At 36.4% G+C, this 19101-nt stretch overlaps 1 protein-coding gene across 2 annotated transcripts in view; it reads right to left on the reverse strand.

The window, feature by feature from the left end:
- Positions 1–19101, reverse strand: part of MEP1A (meprin A subunit alpha) — a 40844-nt gene that overhangs the window by 14654 nt on the left and 7089 nt on the right. For both annotated transcript variants that reach the window (XM_012448807.2, XM_012448806.2), the window contains 4 exons: positions 18985–19025; positions 18385–18460; positions 13534–13651; positions 4184–4359 (listed from right to left, as the gene is read on the reverse strand). In XM_012448807.2, coding sequence (XP_012304230.2) covers positions 4184–4359; positions 13534–13651; positions 18385–18460; positions 18985–19025 — 411 coding nt within the window. The remainder of the gene's footprint in view (positions 1–4183; positions 4360–13533; positions 13652–18384; positions 18461–18984; positions 19026–19101) is intronic.

Genomic DNA, 19101 nt, shown 5'->3' on the forward strand with positions numbered 1-19101 from the left:
GAGTTAAAGGTAAGCAGCTGAAAGCAAGACAGGGGATCCTGTCAATCAAGGCTCACATCCTTCTCTTCCAGAAATAGCCTCATGGGGAACAAAAATAAAATAGGAAGAAAAAAACATATTTTCCTATTAAAAGAGGAAAGGTTAATATTTTTCTGAGATTAGTGAAAGTGAGATAAGATGTGCTGCAATCTAAAAAGCTGAACAAAATAACTGATCAGAGAGTCTTTGAATTGACTAATAACCATCAGGAATTCACTGTTTGGGCTGCATTAATGGAAAGGCTTGCAGATTTTTAATTTTCTTCTTTGAATGATAGAAAAACTGAATGAGAATGAGACTAACTCTTCCAGTCATAACTTCCCATCCTCATATCTTTCCCCTTCTCTAGCTCCTCATCCAGTTACTTTTTGTTGTTGTTGTTTGCTTGTTTCCTTTTGAGGCAGAGGTTTTGCTCTGTTACCCAGGCTGGAGTGCAATGGCATGATCTCAGCTCACTGCAACCTCCACCTCCTGGGTTCAAATGATTCTCCTGTCTCAGCCTCCCAAAGTGTGGGGATTACAGGTGTGAGCCACCACGCCTGGCCTCATCCAGTTACTTTGAGAAATTAGAGAGAAGAAAATGTAACTGCCTCATACAGAGCTACATGCAGGGCTGCTGAAGTGTGGTGTGGTTAGGTGGTGCTCGAGCAGGTGCTTGAGGGAGTCTCTGAATGCTTTTGGAAAAGCTAAGGAGCAAGACTTTGTTTGAGCAATATCTTGCCTTAACTGTAAATTCTGAAAGCTGATGTTTCATTCTCCCAACTGATGGGGATTATGTTGGGGATTACTTGAGAGAGATTAAAGCATTTTTGAAGGTGGGACAGGTCTAAAAGAAACAATAGCTTTAACAGGGAAGAGGAAAGTTAATCCCCCCAGAATACTTGGTCCTGGGGTGTCATTTGAGGCAATGGAATTGTAAAGAGCATCAAGAGTCTGGGATCTCTTGGTAACTCTCAGTGGTGCCTGAAGCAAAGCACTTTCAAATCACTGGATGTGTTTTATTTAATTTCCCATAAAAACATCTGGTGAGAGGCTGGGCGTGATGGCTCATGCCTCTAATCCCAGCACTTTTTGAGGGTGAGGTGGGTGGATCACTTGAGGCAAGGAGTTTAAGACCAGCCTTGCTCACATTGTGAAACTCCATCTCTACCAAAACCCACAATAATTAGCCAGTCCTGGTGGTGGACGCCAGTAACCCCAGCTATTCAGGAAGCTGAGGCATGAGAATCACTTGAACCCGGGAGGTGGAGATTGCAGTGAGCCGAGATTGTACCACTGCACTCCAGCCTGGGTGGCAGAGCAAGGCTCTGTCTCAAAACAGAAACAACAAAAATACCATCATGTTAGAATAGATTATTTTAATCTGCATTATTTAAGGATTCTTACGAGAATGCCTTAAAACAAATATTTTGAATAATTTTTAAAAATGTATTCAATGTGTTTTTGTTGGGCATAGTAGCTACTGGGAACTGTGCTCAGTGGGTAGTGACCCCCAACAGTGTGTAAGATAGGCAGTCACAGCTGAGAGCTTAAAAGGGGCTGTAATCCAGGGCATGGGATCCTGTAAACCAGGGGTCAGCCAACAAACCTGTTCTATAGTAGATAGAAAATATGTTCTCCATTATAACTACTCAACTCTGCCATTGCACACAAAAACAGCCATTGACAATACTTAAACAAATGGGTATGATTGTGTTCCCATAACTCTTTCTTTACAAAAGCTAGTAGATATGGCCCATGGACTATCATTTGTTCATCCCTGCTAGACCCCAAAAGTTGAGTTTTTTTCCCTAGCATAAGGAAACAAATTTCAAAAACACAATTCTGATTCAAGAACTGGAGATGGACACTGGGAGAGAATTGCATTGCCAGTGTCTTCTCAAGTTAAACAGAAAGCTTATCATTAACCAAAGTTAAATCAATAAAACTCATAAATTACCCTGATAAATTATACTGCCTGTGTTGATAATCTTATTGGAGTTGATGTCTCTTTTGAGAACAGTTCTCCCATGGTTGCAGGCAATTTAGATATATGGAATCGTACCCGATGAAAATACAGATAGGAGATGAGCAAATATGCAACCTATGCTGAAACCAGAACTGAGCAAGTCTGCACTTGACCCTGGCAAATGTGTTGGCTCACTCTGATAAAGGAAACCTCATTTGGCCTAAAACCATTTTAAAAGCACTAAGTATTGTCTTCTATAAGACATGGAAATAAAAATGTTTTCTGCTTTCTTACAAAATTTTCAGCAAAGCCAAGTATATGTATAGGAAGGTAAGAAATTGAGGCTGAGAGGCAAATATAGACAAAGTCTAATAGCACCCTGAGTCGTGCAATCAGAGATTCAGTCCTTCGACCTAGTACTCCATTTCCTTCTTCCTTCTACAAACACACAGTTATAATACAACTACCACTGAGGAGAGACAGGTACATTAAGGCTGAGCTATTATTTCATCTCTGGGTGAATATGCTCCAAAACTTTTCTAGATTGGCCTGGGAGGCAAAGAAGAATGCTATCTGGCCTCTGATTCAGTGGGTGGTGGTAAGATGGTGGGAGTATGTGGGTAGGCTCAAACCTGATGACCTATTAGACTGTTAGAAGTTACAGTTTTCTTCCTTACTACACCAATCTACATTCATGGAATTACCAGAATATGAGACACTGGGAAGACACAGGTTGAGAAACCCCACAGGTAATTTCGATTAGCCAGCTCTACCCTGACCTCATGTGAAAATCATCGACCATCTTACTCCAAAATGAACTATTAGAGTCCTGACAGAAAATTTTGAGGATTCATATTTAATTTTAAAGCTTGGTCAGTTCTTTCAAGCCCCTAAAAGTAAAATTATTGTAGATATACTGCAATATATTAATCAGCATATAAAACTGGGGTCTAAATAAAACAGATACCTACAGAAGGCTATTATTTATTTTATAAAAGCCATGCATAGAAACATTTAAGGTATTTTAAATACATTAAAGTTTCACTAATCTCTTACTTCCAAAAACGATGTTTTTCCATTCCCTACACTAATTTCTACTTAAAAACTAGTTACCTTCAGAAACATAGCGTTGACTTTTTTTTTCTAGAACATCAGGAAACTGCTCAATAAATGTTTTAGTGTGCTCAAAAGCACTCTACATCGTTGTCTCAAACAATTAAGGCAAGTAAGGGCCAGGCACGGTGGCTCATGCTTGACATCCCAGTACTTTGGGAGGCCAAGGCAGTTGGGTAACCTGAGGTCAGGAGTTCAAGACCAGCTTGATCAACATGGTAAAATCCTGTCTCTACTAAAAAAGTACAAAATTAACTGGGGGTGGTGATGCACACCTATAGTCCCAGCTGAGGCAGGAGAATCGCTTGAACCTGAGAGGCAAAGGTTGCAGTGAGCCGAGATCGTGCCATTGCACTCCAGCCTGGGCAACAAGAATGGAACTCCATCTCAAAACAAAACAAACAACCTAAAGAACAATGAAATCGTTAGAATAATATAACTACATAATATGTAAGATGAAACTGTTATCTTTTGCATAGCATGAGGTGAAGACAGAAGAAGCAAGTTGCTTAGAAGTGAAGAAGAAAAAACATTAACCTTTGATTAATCAGAACCCAGGTAACTAGCTAGAATTAACATAATTGGGGTGTTATTTCAGATAAAAGCATCCATTTTTGTTTTTAAACACTTTTCATTGATTTGGTAAAGCAACTGAAAAAATACTTCTGGAGTATGTCCTGTAGTCATGGAATAATCAGCTAACCCTCAAAAAGCCTTCTAGAGGCACAGAAGATTTCACATCCAGAAAACTGACTTTAATATCTGGATTCACTTTACTCATTAAGACAAAAAGGAAACAGTTTTAGATAGAGTTTTAATGAAAACACTGATATAAAGCAAATCTTCTGGTTAACTTTCAGTTGACCTCTACAGTGAGTTACCACCATTCCCTGAGCTCCTTATCTGCAGTGAATTATGGTCAGATCAGCACAGTCCACATAAAGGGCCAACAAATCATAACCTCCTCATAGTCTGCGTTCCCACTAGAGAGGCTGAGGCTCCTGTCCTCACAGATTTGGCCTGGTCCTCCCAGCTTGGTCTCAGCCAGTGATAAATATGACAGCAATCTCCACCCAATCACACCTGGAAGAATTTCGTCCCACCAGATGTTCACATAATCATCGCGGTCAGTCCTTGACTGCTCGTGGTAAAATCCCAAAGCATGCAGGATCTCATGTTCTATGATGGCCTTATAGTCACATCCCTGGCCAATGGACAGATTCTGTCCCACGTGTCGGTCACCAACCTCAGACCAGCACCTTCAAAGAGAAGAGGAAAAATATCTTCTAGAGAATTTTTAAGTGGCCGTCATTCACAGCACTTCAAAACACAAATTAAGAGGAAATTAGGTTTGATTCTTAAAATAAATTACCAACAGCATTCTCGTATGCTGATAGTCCAAAGGTGGGGGATGCTTAAATAAGGAACGTTCCCTAGAGGGAAGACTATGCAGGCTTTAAAAGTGAAGATATAATACATTATAAAAATGGCACATACTGAGAAGCAAATCAATCCTATCGTAATAATTCATCAAGGTAGAAAGCAGTAAGAATTGGCATTCTTCCTCACCTCCACAGATTCACAGGGCACTCCAAAGAATAACACTATTGCCTTTATCTAAAAAACTGTTGTCTGAGGGAAAACTGTGGTTGATTTAACTTTTTTTCTTTTCTTTTCTTTTTTGAGATAGGGTCTCACTTTATCACTCAGGTTGCTGTGCAGTGGCACAGTCACAGCTCATGGCAGCCTCAACCTTCCTGACTCTGGTGATCCTCCCACCTCAGCCTCCTGAGAGGCTGGGACTTGGGACTACAGGCATGCACCATCACACCCAGCTGGTGTTTTTATTTTTATTTTTTTAACTTAGATAATTTATTTAGAAAGTAGAAAATAAAAAGTATGATTCTAACATCTTAGAATATGAACAAAATTAGAAACAGTTAAACTATAGAAAAAAAGGCAGAGATACTGAAGTTGGTTTAATGGCTATCCAATACAAACAAGCAAAACCCAAGTAACTTTCATGCAAATAAGCATTAAGCAAAAAAATATGGGAATGTTTGCAGAATGCACCATGGCAAATATTTTTCAAATTGACATGAGAAACTGTACATAAATGAAAAAATAAATTAGGTAATTTGCAAGAAGTGTTTTACAGGTTATAGTAGGCTATAACTTAGTTTATTATGAATAAAATTTGTAGCACATCATACATTTTTACATCAGAGATTCAGTGTTAAATGAATCAGACATGATAAAGCTTGACTATAGCATACCTTCAAAGGCTAACAGATTTGATTTTTACTCAAAGATGAATCTTATTTATTTTCTAATAACTTCATTAAGGTATAATTTACAAACTATAAAATTCTTTAATTTTAAGTATACAATTCAATAACTTTTAGTAAATTTACAGTGTTATGCAAACACAACCATGATCAACTTACCTCTTTGATAGTGACATTTTATTACCGAATCAGAGTTTATTCTGCAAAATGTCCACAACCCAAAGAAAGCATTTATTATTTATCTTTCTTTTTTCATACATATTTTTTCTTTTTACATCCCTCCCCCAACAGAAAGATATACGTTGCAAAAATACCATACATTCCACCTCACTGTGAACTTTTGACCTTGTCTATCTGAAAGAGCCCTAGTTAGCCTCCAACTTCAGGGGACCAGTGCCCTGAAAAGTTAGGGGTACTTTGGGCTAGTTTCTTCACAAAACCTCTTCCTCTCTTTTCCCCTCTCTTAAATTATTTGTAACAGAGGCACCTCCTGGCCATAGGCAATGGGGTTGCCCAGATTCAGCACTTTTACAAAGAATGTCTCCCAAAGCTGACCTACCCCTTAATCAGGTACTAGGGACACAGTTAAAAACACAAGATGCCAGGAGAACTTCACTGGGAAAGGGAGAACGTTTAGAAAGTGATCATATTGATTTTGTTTTGTTTTTAAGGAGTATCTTTGTGGAAAAAAAAATAATGCCAACGTGGTAGTTGAAGAATGGAAATAAAAGTGTTAAGAAAATTGTTTCTCTGAAATTTTCAATGAAAAATGAAAGGATTTTGGCACTTTTTTGAAGGTCAGAGATTGCCAAGGGACAATATGAAATAGTTAAAAGCAGAAGGCCTCTAAAATGTGTGGTCTTTGCAAGGCCTGAGATATACTTTAAATGTTTCCCCTTTATAGAAAGACAAACTGTCTCAACTCTCATCTCAACAAACTCATCTCAACTCTCTCTGATGCTTCATCCCACACTTTCTCAGGGGTTCCACTCCTGTAGTGCTGCAACCCAGGACATTCGCTGTCATGTATTAAGACAATGTACTCATTTTTCCATCACCCCACCCGCCAACTGTAAGCCTGCTGAATGCTATGACCATATTGCATATTTTGTTGCACCTATAGTCTAGCACACTTCATGGAACGTAGTAGGTGTACAATGTTGTTTTGTTTTGTTTTATAAAAGAATGAGCTACAGTAATAACTACTCAGGTAAATAAGGTATTTAATTTGTATCTAAGTAGTTGTCAGTATTTTGCTTTTATTTAACTGCTATTTTTTGCATTTTTTTCTAAGAGGCTAAATCATGTGCTAACTTCCATTTTCATCATACTATCCATCCATGATTATCAAAACCTCATGGTCAGGATTCGAGATTAAGATGGGGAATAGGAGGCAGGACTAGCTTGCAGCTCCCTGGACAGATTGTGTGGAGGTCAATTATTAAGCCAATCAAGGAGGCACCAAAGAAAGGTAAAGTCGAACTTAAAGAAATCAGAAACATCATGAGGATATGAAAGGAAAATTCTTCACTGAAATAGATAGCATAAATAAAAAAACGACAACTTCTAGAAATCAAGACACACTTGGAGAAATGCAAAATGCACTGGAAAGTCTCAGCAATAGAACTGAACAGGAAGAAAGAACCTCAAAGCTCAAATACAAGGCTTTTGAATTAACCCAATCCAAAGACAAAGAAAAAAGAATTTTAAAAAATGAACAAAGCCTCAAAGAAGTTTGGGACTATGTTAAATGTCCAAACCTATGAATAATTGGTGTTCCAGAAGAAAAAGATAAATCCAAATATTTGGAAAACATACTTGAGGGAATAGTCAAGGAAAACTTCCCCAGCTTTGCTAGAGATCTAGAAATACAAGAAGCTCAAAGAATACCTGGGAAATTCATCTCAAAAAGATCATCATCTAGGCACATACTTATCAGGTTATCTAAAATCAAGACAAAGGAAAGAATCTTTAGAGCCGTGAGGCAAAAGCATCAGGTAACCTATAAAAGAAAACCTATCAGATTAACAGCAGATTTCTCAATGGAAACCCTACAAACTAGAAGGCATTGGAGTCCTATTTTTAACCTCCTTAAACTAAACAATTATCAGCCAAGAATTTTGAATCCAGTGAAACTAAGCATCATAAATGAAGGAAAGATACAGTCTTTTCCAAACAAATGCTGAGAGAATTCATCACTACCAAGCCAGCACTACAAAAACTGCTAAAAGGAGGTCTAAATCTTGAAAAAAATCCTCAAAATACACCAAAAAGGAGCTCATAAAACATAAATCTTACAGAACCTATGTAACAATAACACAGTGAAAAAAACTCAAGGTATTCAAGCAACAGATTGCACAATGTATAGAATAGAACCTCATATCTCAATAACATTGAATGTAAATGCTCTAAATACTCCACTTAGAAGATACAGAAGGCAGAAGGAATAAGAATTCACCAATCAAGTTTCTGCTGTCTTCAGAATTGTCTATTTTCACTCTTTCAGACTTTTGATGTAGGCATTTAATGCTATGAACTTTCCTCTTAGCACCACTTTTGCTTTTGCTGTATCCCAGAGGTTTGAAAGGTTGTGCCACTAATATCATTCAGTTCAAAGAATTTTTAAATTGCCATCTTGATTTCATGGTTGACCCAATAATTACTCAGGAGCAGGCTATTTAATTTCCACATATTTGCATGGATTTGAGCGCTCACCTAACACATAAGGACTCACATAAACTTAAGGTAAAGGGGTGGAAAAATATATTCCATGCAAATGGACACCAAAAGCAAGCAGGAGTAACTATTCTTATATCAGACAAAACAAACTTTAAAGCAACAACAGTTTAACAAGACAAAGAGGAACATTATATAATGATAAAAAGACTAGTCAAACAGGAAAATATCACAATTCTAAAAATATATTCACCTAATGCCAGAGCCCCCAAATTTATAAAACAATTACTATTAGACCTAAGAAATGAGACAGATGGCAACATAGTAACAGTGGGGGACTTTAATACTGCACTGACATCACAAGACATGTCATCAAGACAGAAAGTCAACAAAGAAGCAATGGACTTAACTATACCTTTCAACAAATGGATTTAGCAGATATTGACAGAGCATTCTATGTAGGAAATTTATGAGCCCCACACATTGGGTGCCACAATATAAGAATTTATGAGCCTTATGTTGGACATCAAAATATAGGGAGCCAACCCTACATCACCCGTGGGTACCTCAAGTTTGGTGGCGACAAAGGAATGAGAGAAAGACAGATTAAGAGAGAAAGTGGGACCAGGGGACCATCACTTTATTACTTTGGAAGTGACAGAGAAGGCCCCCAGCTCTGATTAGCCACACTATTTATTGATTACAATTACTTTGATTTACAGGGTAGGGATGGAGTAATGGTGGGGAGAGGGTGATGGTGGAGTGAATTAGTGAGCTGGAACTGAATTAGTGAGCCAGAACTGGTATATCATTCTAGGGATTGATAACAGTGGCAGTCTGGGAGTTTTACAAAACAAGTGGGTAAAGACAACATGTGATTGTCTTTACCTTCTTATCTATGTACAGTTCTTGGAATGCAGGCCTTACAAGGAGCCTACAAGTTTGGCTACGTTATAGTGCTATGAAGGGATTTTAGTCCTTGAGCACAATATTTATGGTAACAGAGCAGAAGTTACCCTGCACCGGAACATAAGGCACAAAAAGACCTTCCTCCTTAGAGGCCTCCTGCAGCCCTCTGCAATTTGTTGTTCCTTGCTTACTCGTTACTTATAACCAATTTATGTAGGCACTTTGTAAGTTCTTTCTCCTTTGCAGCTTTTCCCAACAATTCTACCCAACAATCGCAGGATACACATTATAGTCAACAGCACATGGAACATTCTCCAAGCTAGACCATATGATAGACCACAAAACAAGTCTCAGTAAATTTAAGAAAATCAAAATTATATCAAGTACACTTTCAGATCACAGTGGAATAGAATTGGAAATTACTCCAAAAGGAACCCTCAAAATCAGGCAAATACATGGAAATTAAATAACCTGCTACTGAGTGATCATTGGGTCAACAATGAAATCAAGATGGAAATTTTAAAAAAATTGGGGCTGAATGAGAATAGTGATACAACCTATCAAAACCTCTAGGATACAGCAAAAGCAGTGCTAAGAGGAAAGTTTATAGCATTAAATGATACCAAAAAGTAAGAAAGAGCACAAATATATAATCTAATGTTACTCCTCACAGAACTGGAGAAACAAGAACAATCCAAACCCAAACCAAGAAAAGAAATAACAAAAATTAGAGCAGAACTAAATGAAATTGAAACAAAAAGAAAAATACAAAAAAAAAAAAAAAAGGAAAGAAACAAAATACTGGTTCTTTGAAAAGATAAATAAAATTGATAGACCATTAGCAAGATTAACCAAGAAAAGAAGAGAGAAGTTCCCAATAAGCTCAATTAGACATGAAACGGGAGCTATTACAACTGCTACCACAGAAATACAAAAGATTATTCAAGAGTACTTTGAACAACTTTATGTGTATAAACTAGAAAACCTAGAAGAGATGGATAAATTCCTGGAAATATACAACCCTTCTAGATTAGACCACGAATATATAGAATCTCTGAACAGACCAATAATGAGTAGTGAGATTGAAATGGCAATTTAAAAATTGCCAACAAAAAATGTCTGGGACCAGATAGATTCACAGCTGAATTCTACAACACATTCAAAGAAGAATTGGTACCAATCCTATCGACACTATTCCAAAATATAGAGAAAGAGGAAGTTCTCCCTAAATCATTCTATAAAGCCAGTATCACCCTAATACCAAAACCAGGGAAGGACATAACAAACAAAGAAAAGTACAGACCAATATCCCTGATGAACATACATGCAAAAATCCTCAACAATATACTAGTGAACTGAATCCAACAGCATATCAAAAAGATAATTCACCATGATCAAATAGGTTTTATCCAGGGATGCAGGGATGGTTTTACATACACAAGTCAATAAATGTGATATATCACATAAAGAGAATTAAAAACAAAAATTACATGATCATCTCAATAGATACAGAAAAAGCATTTGACAAAGTCCAGCATCCCTTTATGATTAAAACCCTCAGCAAAATTGGCACAGAAGGGATATACTTTAAGGTAATAAAAGCCATTTATAACAAACCCACAGTCAACATTATAGAGAATGACAAAAGTTGAAAGCATTTCCCTGAGAACTGGAACAAGACAAAGATGCTCACTCTCACTACTGCTATTCAACATAGTACTATAAGTCCTAGCCAGAACAATTAGACAATATAAAGAAATAAAGGGCATCCAAATCAGTAAACGGTAAGCCAAATTGTCACTGTTTGCTGATGATATGATTGTATACCTAAAAAACCCTAAACACTCATCCAAAAAGCTCCTAGAACTGGTAAATAAATTCAGCAAAATTTCAGAATCCAAAATTGATGTACACAAATCAGTAGCTCTGCTTAACACCAACAGTGCCAAGTTGAGAATCAAATCAAGAACTCAACCCCTTTCACAAGAGCTGCAAAAAAAAAAAAAAGAAAATACTTAGGAATATACCTAAGCAAAGACTGAAAGACCTCTACAAGGAAAACTACATAACACTGCTGAAAGAAAGAATAGATGACACAAACAAATGGAAACATATCTATCTGATGCTCATGGATGGGTAGAATCAATATTGTGAAAATGACCACAATTGCCAAAAGCAGTCTACAAATTTAATACAATTCCCATGAAAATACCACCATCATTCTTCACAGATCTAGAAAAACAATCACAATCCTAAAATTCATATGGAACCAAAAAAGAACCCAGATGACCAAAGCAAAACTAAGCAAAAATCACAAATCTGGAGTCATCACATTACCCAACTTCAAAATATACTATAAGTCCACAGACACCAAAATAGGAGAGTACTGGTATAAAAATAGACACGTAGACCAATGGAACAGAATAGAGAACCCAGAAATAAACCCAAATACCTAGAGCCAACTGATCTTCAACAAAGCAAACAAAAACATAAAGTGGGGAAACAAAATCCTATTCAACAAATGGTGCTGGGAAAATTGGCAAGCCACATGTAGAAGAATGAAACTGGATCCTCCTCTCTTACCCGATACAGAAATCAACTCAAGATAGATCAAAGATGTAAATCTAATACCTGAACCCATAAAGATTCTAGAAGGTAAAATCAGAAAAATACATCTAGACATTGACTTAGGTAAAGAGTTCATGACCAAGAACCTGAAAGCAAATGCAACAAAAACAAAGAAAAATAAATGGGACTTCATTAAACTAAAAAGCTTCTACACAGCAAAAGAAATGACCAGCAGAGTTAACAGACAACCCACAGGGTGGAAGAAAATCTTCACAATGGATACATCCAACAAAGGACTAGTATCTAGAATCTACAAATAACCCAAACAAATTAGCAAGAAAAAAACAAACAATCCCATCAAAAAGTAGGCTAAGAATATGAATAGACAATTCTCAAAAGAAGATACACAAATGGCAAACAGACATATGAAAAAACATTCAACATCACTAATTATCAGGGAAATGCAAGTCAAAACTACAATATGATACCACCTTACTCCTGCAAGAATGGCCATAATTAAGAAATAAAAAATATATACATGCTAGTGGATGCAGTGAAAAGGGAACACTTTTACACTGTGGGTGGGAATGTAAAACTAGTACAATGACTACGGAAAACAGTGTGGAGATTCCCTAAAGATCTAAAAGTAGATCTACCATTTGATCCAGCAATCCCACTACTAGGTATCTATCCAGAGGAAAAGAAGTCATACAAAAAAGATATTTGCATATGCATGTTTATAGGAGTACAATTTGCAATTGAAAAAATATGGAACCAGCCCTAATTGCCAATCAATCAACAAGTGGATAAAGAAAATATTATGTATATATATAATATTTTAGGTATATATATGTGTGTGTGTATATATATATTGCCTTTGCGTCCTCATAGCTTAGCTCCCACATATGAGTCAGAAGGTACAATGTTTGTTTTTCCATTCTTGAGTTATTTCACTTAGAATAATAGTCTCCAACTTCATCCAGGTTGCTGTGAATGCCATTATTTCGTTCCTTCATACACACACACACACACACACACACACACGCATACATGTACCATGTAATACTACTCAGCCATAAAAAGGAAGGAAATAATGGTATTCACAGCAACCTGGATGGAGTTGGAGACCATTATTCTAAGTGAAATAACTCAAGAATGGAAAAACAAACATTGTACCTTCTCACTCATATGTGGGAGCTAAGCTATGAGGACGCAAAGGCAAAAGAATAATACATTGGACTTTGGCGACTCAGGGGAAAGGATGGGGTGAGGCAAGGGATAAAAGACTACACTTTGGGTACAGTGTACACTTCTCTGGTGATGGGTGCATCAAAATCTCAGAAATCACCACTGAAGAACATATTCATGTAACCAAAAATAAATAAATCACATATGATCAGAACTAGACAACCACTGCAGGCAAGGCCTGGAGGCAGCGATGGAAACTGCAGTGTGAGGAAGTGAGGAAGTACCAGCAAGTGAAGCTGAAGACACAAACATATAGTGTCACAGCAGGTGGTGGCTTTGCTTCCCAGTCTATTAGTTGACATAAACACCATTGAAGAAAAATGGCTTCTTTCTTCATATACCATTCAGTTCTTCTTAGAAATAAATCACTATGAAGAACAAATTGATATCTAGAACTTTTCAAAGAAGTCTAGCAACAGAGTACTACAATTTAGAACAGTACTCTTTAAAGGGTCAAGTTTATACTTCAATAAAGTTGACTTTTTTAAAAAGTACTCTAATTTAAAACATGACCTAAATCTAAAAATAGTATTGAAATGGATTTCCCCGAAGCCCAGACATATCCAAATAATTCATTCTGTAAGGAGTATGTTAAAAATGTTATATAACTTAAAGATTCACAGTGAATGATTTGATTTTGCTTTTAGTTTCTTTTCAATTTCTTCTTTTCACCTTTGAAAGCGATATGCCGCTTTTTATAAACCAAAGTATTCATGATTTTCACTCTAAAAATTTCATACTAACCCATCAAACTGTTGAAATATGATATATGAGCTCTCTCCTTCATAGGGCTTGAAATCCACACAGGACTTAAGGCGGAACATTTCAAAGGTATACAGAATGGCTCCTTTAGCATTCAGCCCTGCGGAAATCAGTAAAAATATCAATGAACATTATTTAGACCTTGGAGAATATCTATAACTTATGGTTTAGAGAAAACCATGCTACCACATGAAATCCACAGAGGTGCATTATAGATTTTTTGGTAATAAATAGATTTCCTAGTAACTAAAACTGCAAAATTGGTCATGGACATCTGTAAAATTAGTTGTGGACATAAACATTAAGTGCATACCTTAAATGCCCAATGCAAATATGTCTACAAAATAAGAATACACACATGTGTATATGGCTAAATAAGATAATAAAATACTTCCACTCTTTTTCCCTTTCGCTTTCTCCCACTGAAGCAGAGATTTGGAGTACATTGCCTCAGGAAAGTCACATGGAAGAGCAGAAAACAGAAGTGGTTTGTGAGTAGCTCTGGTTTTAGTTGATATAGATAAAGTACCTTAGAGTGAGGCAGTGAGAATAGTGTTCCTTACCCCGTCTAAAAAGATATTCTGTCTTTCTGGAGGAGAAAAGCAGAGCTTAGAGAGATTTGTGGGTTCTGAGAGTGTAAGAAGCACATGTGGTATTTTACTCTGCTTCCCAGCAAGATGCCTGAGAGATGGCAAGACTAGACAGCTTATACTGCACAAGGCCTTAGAAAAGATTTCTGTATCCCAAGCTCAGTACCCAAGCAGCAGTGGACTTGAAGGGGCAGGAAAAATAGATGCTGATTAGTAACCTGTGGGGACCAATGACCAAAGATCAAATGCCTTTCCTTTCACCTAACATGCGCGTACTTTGGCTCCGTAAGACAAAGATGGGGTAGAGAAGAAAGATACTCCAGAGGAAATGAGATTATGTTTTATTTTGTGTGCATTTTTTCCCTCCAATCAACTCATTAAAGGTTAGAATCTAAGTGAAAAATTAAGACGTTATATAAAATTAAATTTTATTATTTGAATTTAGTGCTTTCTCTCAATGAGTCTATAATGATTGGCCAGGAAATTACATCATATTTTTCTGGCCTTTATTTCATTTAATAAACTATCAAATTGGATATTCCACAGCCTAGGTGTCATAATATCACATCAAGATCATTAAAGAAACAGTCACTGGAGTAGTCAATAAACTAATTGTGGAAACAACACAGATAACAATAACAAGAGCATTCATTACATCTTCTGGGAGATTTTCAGGCACTTTTACCTATTCTTACTCAGTTACATCTGTAATATGATGAGCTGTACCCAAGATAGCTGTGGTGTCACAAAACTGTAAGAAAAAAAGGTGATTATACTGAAGTCAAGCTTCCTAGAAGGCTGTGTGGCTTTTGTTATCCTCAAACCAAATGGTGGGATTTCTGAGGGTGGTTAATTTTTAAATCATACCTCTTCTTCCTTCTCCACACCTGAATAAGTTGTAAAGAGGGAACTAAGAACCTATGTAATAATTTTGTAAAAACTGCCTTAACATCATTGGAATGAATGGAAATAGAGTCCATTTAAAGTCTTCCTCTTCTCCATGAAGGCAACCCTGAGTGCCCCTCCTCATTTGATTTTCTTATTTATTTATTTATTTTCTCTCTCTTTCTTTTCTTTCTTTCTTTCTTTGTTTCTTTTCTTTCTTTCTCTTTCTTTCTTTCTTTCCTTCCTTCCTTCCTTCCTTCCTTCCTTCTCTCTCTCTCTCTCTTCTTTTCTCTTAGGAACAAGAATTACAATAAGACAAAAAATGTACCGTGATGTACCATGTGTATGGATTATAGGACTCAATATTTTTAAGATATTAGTTTTCTACAAATTTATACACAGAATCAACACATTTCTATCAAAATTCCAGCAGGCTTTTTGGAGAAATTGATTATAAAATATACACAAAAGTGCAAAAGATCTGGAGTAGGCTAAACTGTCTTGAAATTGGAGGGCAAAGCTGGAGCACTGACTTCAAGGTTAACTATAAAGCTAGAACAATGAACATAGTGATTTTGACATGATGGTAGATAAGTAGAATAAGATAAGAAAATATAGATACCAGATCAAGAAACAAAGAGTCTTGGCAAACTTGGCAAACAAGAGTCTTGCAAAGAGTGCTCAATGAGAAAAGCAAAGTTTTATAGCAAATGATGCTAGAACAACTGGGCTACTTAATACCAATCAGTCAATCTCAATCTCTTCATCCTGTTGTACACAAAATTAGTTTGCAATCAATTATAGACAAAAATTGAAACCATACAACTTCAAAAAATATTGGAAAACTATCTTTGTGACTTGGTTTAAGTACAGATTTCTTAGAATATAAAAACACAAACCATAAGTTAAAAAATTGATAAATCACACTTTATCAGCATTTAAAGCTTTCACGTTTCAAAATTCACTGCTTGAAAAACAAAAACAAATAAGTAAGTAACAGACTAACAGAAAATATTTATAATACATATATCTGACAAAGGGCTTTAGCCACAGTATATAAAATCTTACAAATAATAAAAAGACAAACAATATAATTTTTACAAATTGTGAAGGAGTTGGACACACCTTCATAGAAGAAGATAAAGAAATAGCCTATAGCATTCTAAAATGTGCTAAATATCACTAATCATTACAGAAATGCAAATTAAAATCATAGGGAGATACCATTTTACAACTGCTAAAATGGCTATAATTAATAAGATTAATACTGTCAATGTGAGGATATGGAGCAAATGAAATACTCATATATTTTCAGGAGGAATGTACAATGGCACAGCCACTTTGGAAAACTGTTTGGTGTTTTCTTACATAGTTATTCATATGATCAAGCAATTATGTTCCTAGGCATTTACCAAAGATAAATAAAAATGTATTCACATAAACTTGTAAAGGAATGATCATAAAAGTTTTCTTCTTACTAGCCCTAACAGGAAAATTGACAATAATTTGCAGTATATTAATAAAATTCTTTTTTATTACTGAGTAGTTAAAAAAAGGAAGTAACTGTGGATCCACAACAATATGGAAGAACTTAAAAAACATAGGTCAAGGAAGCCAGACACCTAGTATTTATAAAATAAATACTGTGGTATATGAGCTCATATATCTGTTGTAAATCAGGCAGAACTATGGGGAAGAAATAGAATGGTGGTTGCCTCTCAGGGAGTGGAGATGGGAACTGCCTAGAAAAGAACTTTATGGAATGATGGAAGTGTGGATTATATAGGTATATGTGTTTGTCAAAAGCCTTATATATTGATTTGTGTATTTCACTCCATGTAAATTTAACCTGAGTAAAAAAAATTCTATACAAATATTGAACTCTAGTTAGAAAGTTTGCTTTCACAGTGGTCTGAGTCTGAGCGTCTGAACTTTAACACTAAAGATGACCTTCATGTGGTGTTGCTTGAGAGATACTGCTGTATCCTTACTACCTTTATCATATGTCATATCACTTGTCTCAAATTACTCTCAATTATAATTTCTTACCTACCTTGCAACTATAGAGACCTTACTACTTAAGCTGTGGTCTGTGTGGGGACCAACAGCATCAGCATCACTGGGGGACCGCTGGATATGCAACATTTCACGCACCAAACCTGACCTACTCTGTAGGTTAACAAGATCCTCCTATGAGTCCTACGCACGTTAAAGTCTAAGAAGCACTGCCTTACACCTCCCAGAGGCATGGTGAAGGTTACTTAAAATATCAGATGAAGGCACAGTGCATGGCACATAATAGAGTGGTGCAGATGTGACAACCAGGATAAGAAAAAAATTGTAATAGGAAAGAACTTCTTTTAAAAAGCTGATGTTTCTTAAACCATGTTCCATTAGGTATTGGTGTTCCATGAATTTGCAAGGCAAACACTGGATAAAATAACTCAATTTTCTAACTGATAACTGAGAACAACAGCATTTATTTATATCTAGCTGTTCTCCAAAAAAGGGATACAAGGCAGCACTGATAAGGAGGATGGAAAATACTGAAACATAATCTACATCTCCTAAGAGGAGGAGCTGCCTAGCAGCCCAACAAAATTAGGCAACCTTGTCCTGGCTTCCCCTCTTTACCCTAATCTTGTCCATCTGTCTAAGCAGGAGTGGTCTTGCAGGCATTGAGTCATCAGGGCTGCTCAGCTGTCCATCAACTGCTTGAGGATCAGCCAGTGACTACATGTGGCTTCTAATATTTATTTATTTCTACCAGTTGTTAGTTCTATACTCAATCTTAGCTAAAAGGTGAAGTGATTCCACCAGTTATTATTTCTAATGATGAGTAAAATGTAACATATTCAGATCCTTTTCTTAAGAGAGAGAAAAGAGTAGACATTACCAACACCAGGATAAAAGGATTGTGAACATGTGAAATACAGACTTTTTCATTTCTCATTGTGGCATGTTTCTCTTGTAACAAAAAGAGAAGAAACCAATATGCTAAAAATAGTATACTCATACTACATTTAGATTTACCCAAACAAAGTACAAACTTTTCGTTGCTCTGATGCAAATTATGTTTCTTTGGGTTTTTGCTCTTTTATATTGTTCCTGGTTATATTAATACTTTAATGTGTGTTGCATTTTAAAAGTTATTTTTGGATAGTGTATATCTCAGACTGGTTAAGCAGCATGGTTTTGATGTAATGTCATGTCTTTCTCCCCATGAGATAAAGATTCTTCAGGACTTGAAAACCCTCTGGTTTTCCTGGTGCTTACTCCCAATATGAAACCCATGAATAGGTTGAGAAGGGAGAGAGAGTTAAACTGAAACCCCCTAATAAAGAACAATTAATATTACCCAAATTATCAGCCAAAATGTAAGGAATGGGGAATGTCCACCTGCTGTCTGGGTCTCTCAGGGCATTTCTGGAGTTCTGTGAAAACAAAGGTAAAAATGAGTGGGAAGCCCAGTCCTCAAGGTCACCTTGACCCCCTCCTTCACTAAACTCTCACACAGCAAATAGTCTATCATGCAATTCAAACAGTTTAGTGGCAATTTGTCTTCTGATTATGAAAGCAATAGAAGTTCTTGAGAGATAATTTGGAAAAATCAGAGAAATTATTAAGAACAAAATTAAGGGGGCCTGAAATCTCAAAAAACTGAGATAGCTGCTACAGATGTGTTGGTGCATTATCTTCCCTCTCATTCTTCATTTATTAGGAAAATTGGATAGATAACCCATTTAATTATTTTAGACTCTTTTGTGCTGTTTGCTTATTTTCCCTCTGTTTTTGTCCCTACCAACTATAGTGGAACTTGTCACTGGAACAGATTATAGATGAGATTTCTCTTATCTCCTCCACAGTGCCCATCCCAGGACTGGCCACAGAGCAGAGGCTCACACCCAATCATACTGCCTGACCTGAGGAATTTATTGCATCACTGAAAGGTACTCACCCGCAAGAGGATGTCCCCTTGAAAGAGGTCCAAACCTGCAGCTGGAAGTTAAAAATTTTTTTGAAAAGAAAATTTTAGTGAACATTATTAAAAGACATCTTTCATAATAAAATCTTT

This window comes from Aotus nancymaae, unplaced genomic scaffold (assembly GCF_030222135.1).
Source record: "Aotus nancymaae isolate 86718 unplaced genomic scaffold, 86718_ANA_hifiasm-v0.15.2.pri h1tg000040l, whole genome shotgun sequence".
Classification (NCBI taxonomy): domain Eukaryota; kingdom Metazoa; phylum Chordata; class Mammalia; order Primates; family Aotidae; genus Aotus; species Aotus nancymaae.